Source organism: Anopheles darlingi, chromosome 2 (assembly GCF_943734745.1).
Source record: "Anopheles darlingi chromosome 2, idAnoDarlMG_H_01, whole genome shotgun sequence".
In the NCBI taxonomy this organism is placed as follows: Eukaryota; Metazoa; Arthropoda; class Insecta; order Diptera; family Culicidae; genus Anopheles; species Anopheles darlingi.
The window spans coordinates 52,639,403-52,642,214 of NC_064874.1; the positions used below are offsets into that span (position 1 = coordinate 52,639,403).

The window sequence follows — 2,812 nt, forward strand, 5'->3', positions numbered from 1 at the left end:
TGGAAAGAAGTGCAGGTGCCAGACTGGAAGAAAATAAACAAGCCCGTTTGGCGTGAGATACAAGTCCCAGTATGGAAGGAAATCCAAGTTCCAGAGTGGAAGCAAATCTGGGTTCCCGACACGGTAAAAGTTGGTATACCTGGGGAAAAATTCCTAGGAAAGGACGAACACGGATGGGAGTATACTAGCCATGATCTATGGAAAAAAAAGATGGTATGGAAACCACTCTGGAAGAAAATCTGGAAGACAGTTAAAAAGGAGGAATGGAAAACAGAGAAGAAACTAGAGTGGAAAGAAGAGTGGGTACAAGTGTGGCGCACCGAAAAAAAGCAGATTTGGGTAAAAAAGAAGGAAGAACTATGGAAGGAAGAAAAAATTGAAATTTGGCGTATTGAGAAGAAACAAGAATGGGCCACTGAAAAGAAACTAGAATGGAAAGAAGAGTGGAAGGAGATCAAGGTTCCGGCCTGGAAAGAAGTGCAGGTGCCTGCTTGGAAAAAAGTGTGGAAGCCCGTCTGGGAGAAGGTTTGCGTTCCAGTCAGCCACGGATGGCATTAGTTCAATAAGCATCCGCTTCCAAAATTATTTCTTTTGTTAATTGTTTGTTTGTTATACTTTTCATTCTTTTGTTGATCAGTTGATCGTTACTGTTTAGTACAATGGTCTAGTTGGAATTTTCTTCTGTCAGTTTCTACGTTCAAAAATGAAACTAGCCCCGTCAGACCGCGTCAGTACGGTTTTCCTTTCACCGCTCGGAGCATGTAGCACACACCATGTTACATAATCTAACGAAAGTGGACCAACATTCCAATATTTCCAGGGTCCAGTATGCAGGTGCTGCTCTCTACATTGGAATTAAATTTCCTAAGTCACCTGAATTTTACTCTTTATTTTGACCATAATGAATGTTTAACGTTTAATGTTGAAAAATAGTTAGAATGTCTTAGAAAATTGATATGCCTTTGTAAGAGAACAGGCAGGACATTTAGCCGAGAGAAGACTAGACGAACGTAAAAAAATCACACGTTTCCTCGGAATTCTATATTTCGCACGGTCACGAATACTTCACACACCATTCACATTAATACCTCATCCTATATCTTATGTACCTTTGTAAATAGTGTTGTAAATAGTTGTTGAATTGACGAGCAAATGTGCGTGGGATGCATTTGTGGAATAAAAAAAATATTGCAACAAATGTACAAAACCTGTAAAAAAACATTTATTTACTAATTTTTCTCTTCCGGTACTCATTATTTTATTATTGAGTTCGAACTTGTATTCTTCATTCCGAACGAAATGCATTAACCGTACGAACGCAATCAACCTTCATATCTGCGTGTTGTTCCGATGGTTCCGCTTTCGGTTGTTTGCTTAATCGATAGGAATTGAAAAAAAAAGTAATCAGGATTGCTGGTGCTTTAGATGCAATCATTGCCATTCAACCGAACCTGCCTTTCAACCGGATTTCTGTTAAATAACTGTAAATAATTTTCTTCTTCCGTGAGGCGAAACTGATATTTTATATAATGTTACTGATGCTTTAAACAATAGATGAGGTCGGTACCAAATGCACCATCCAAAGCGGCAGGCTGATTTCCCACACTTTTGTTCGCCCAATGTTACACTGAACTTTTCCTCTTCGGTTGATAGAGTGGGAAAAGTCTTCTCTATAGTGTATTTCGTAAGTTTGCGATGTTACGAAGAAAGTTAATGGTTCTTCTTGACGTTATCTTGTGACTCAACCATGTACTACATGAGTAATAAGTATGCTCTGATGTTAAAATTACTTTGAGGAAATAAACAACTAAACCGAAATTGCTAGTGATTATTTGGCAATAGCTAAAAAAGAATATACGGCGTTACCGAAAAACTAACGATTTCATAGTAATAAATCTATAATATTATTCTCACCATTCGTTCCAACAACGCACGAAGTCGAGAGCGTATGGAGAGCGCATTGCGATAAGAACCAGTTGGATCTGAAAGATTTTTTTTTCTTCTCTTAATCGGTTCTCACAAAAGAATCAACGAACTGATTTCATTTTAATTGTTAATATTCCAACCACAATGAGTTTAGAAAATTTTCAACCATAATTTCGAAAGAAGGTGTTACTAATATTCTTGAAAAATACACTGTTATTTATTCGTTATGAGTAAACTCTCTTTTTGAGGTGGAATTTCGAAATAAGAATTGCTGTGCGTCTGGAGAAAGGCTGATTTGATCTTGGTGGGCTAGATTTGATTCGATGGTTTCCTAAGTTAATCGATGGTTTCCTGTAATGTGCATGTGATTAAGTATAGCTATAAAAGGTATATTTGATCAGTTTTATTAAACAAAAATGATCCAAAAATCAGTTTTATTAAACAAAAATTATCCAAAAATCAGTTTTATTAAACAAAAATGATCCAAATCTAGAGATAGATCAGCATTCTTACGGTTTTGTACCGGCAGAAGCCCTGCCGGTCTAGCAAGCTGTTGATAATGTTTTCTATGCTATGGACGATAATAATCGGCGAAAAATCTGAATTACCATATACATCTCTGATCGTTATAATTATAATTTTCTGCAAAAAACGTTTTCTGTATCTACCAAACGCGTTTCACAATTATAAATGCATGCTGCGTATGATTTTTTTTCTATGTATCCTTTTAACAGAGAGGCTAATAGAACTAAAACTAACAAATTTTCATTATAAACGTGCGATGAATGATTTAGTTAGTTTACATTCCACTAATATAAAACATATAATGGTTGATATGCTCTTTTACTAAGTCTATTTCTAGTTTCTGAAAAGTCATAGAAATTTC

General features: G+C 36.0%; 1 protein-coding gene across 1 annotated transcript in view; it reads left to right on the forward strand.

The window, feature by feature from the left end:
• LOC125951444 (golgin subfamily A member 6-like protein 6) overlaps positions 1 to 1,189 on the forward strand; it is a 2,475-nt gene extending 1,286 nt beyond the window's left edge. The window contains exon 2 of the mRNA XM_049680289.1: positions 1 to 1,189. This exon is cut by the window's left edge and continues 324 nt beyond it. Coding sequence (XP_049536246.1) covers positions 1 to 558 — 558 coding nt within the window. The 3' untranslated portion in view covers positions 559 to 1,189.
• Positions 1,190 to 2,812: the final 1,623 nt, after the last annotated feature.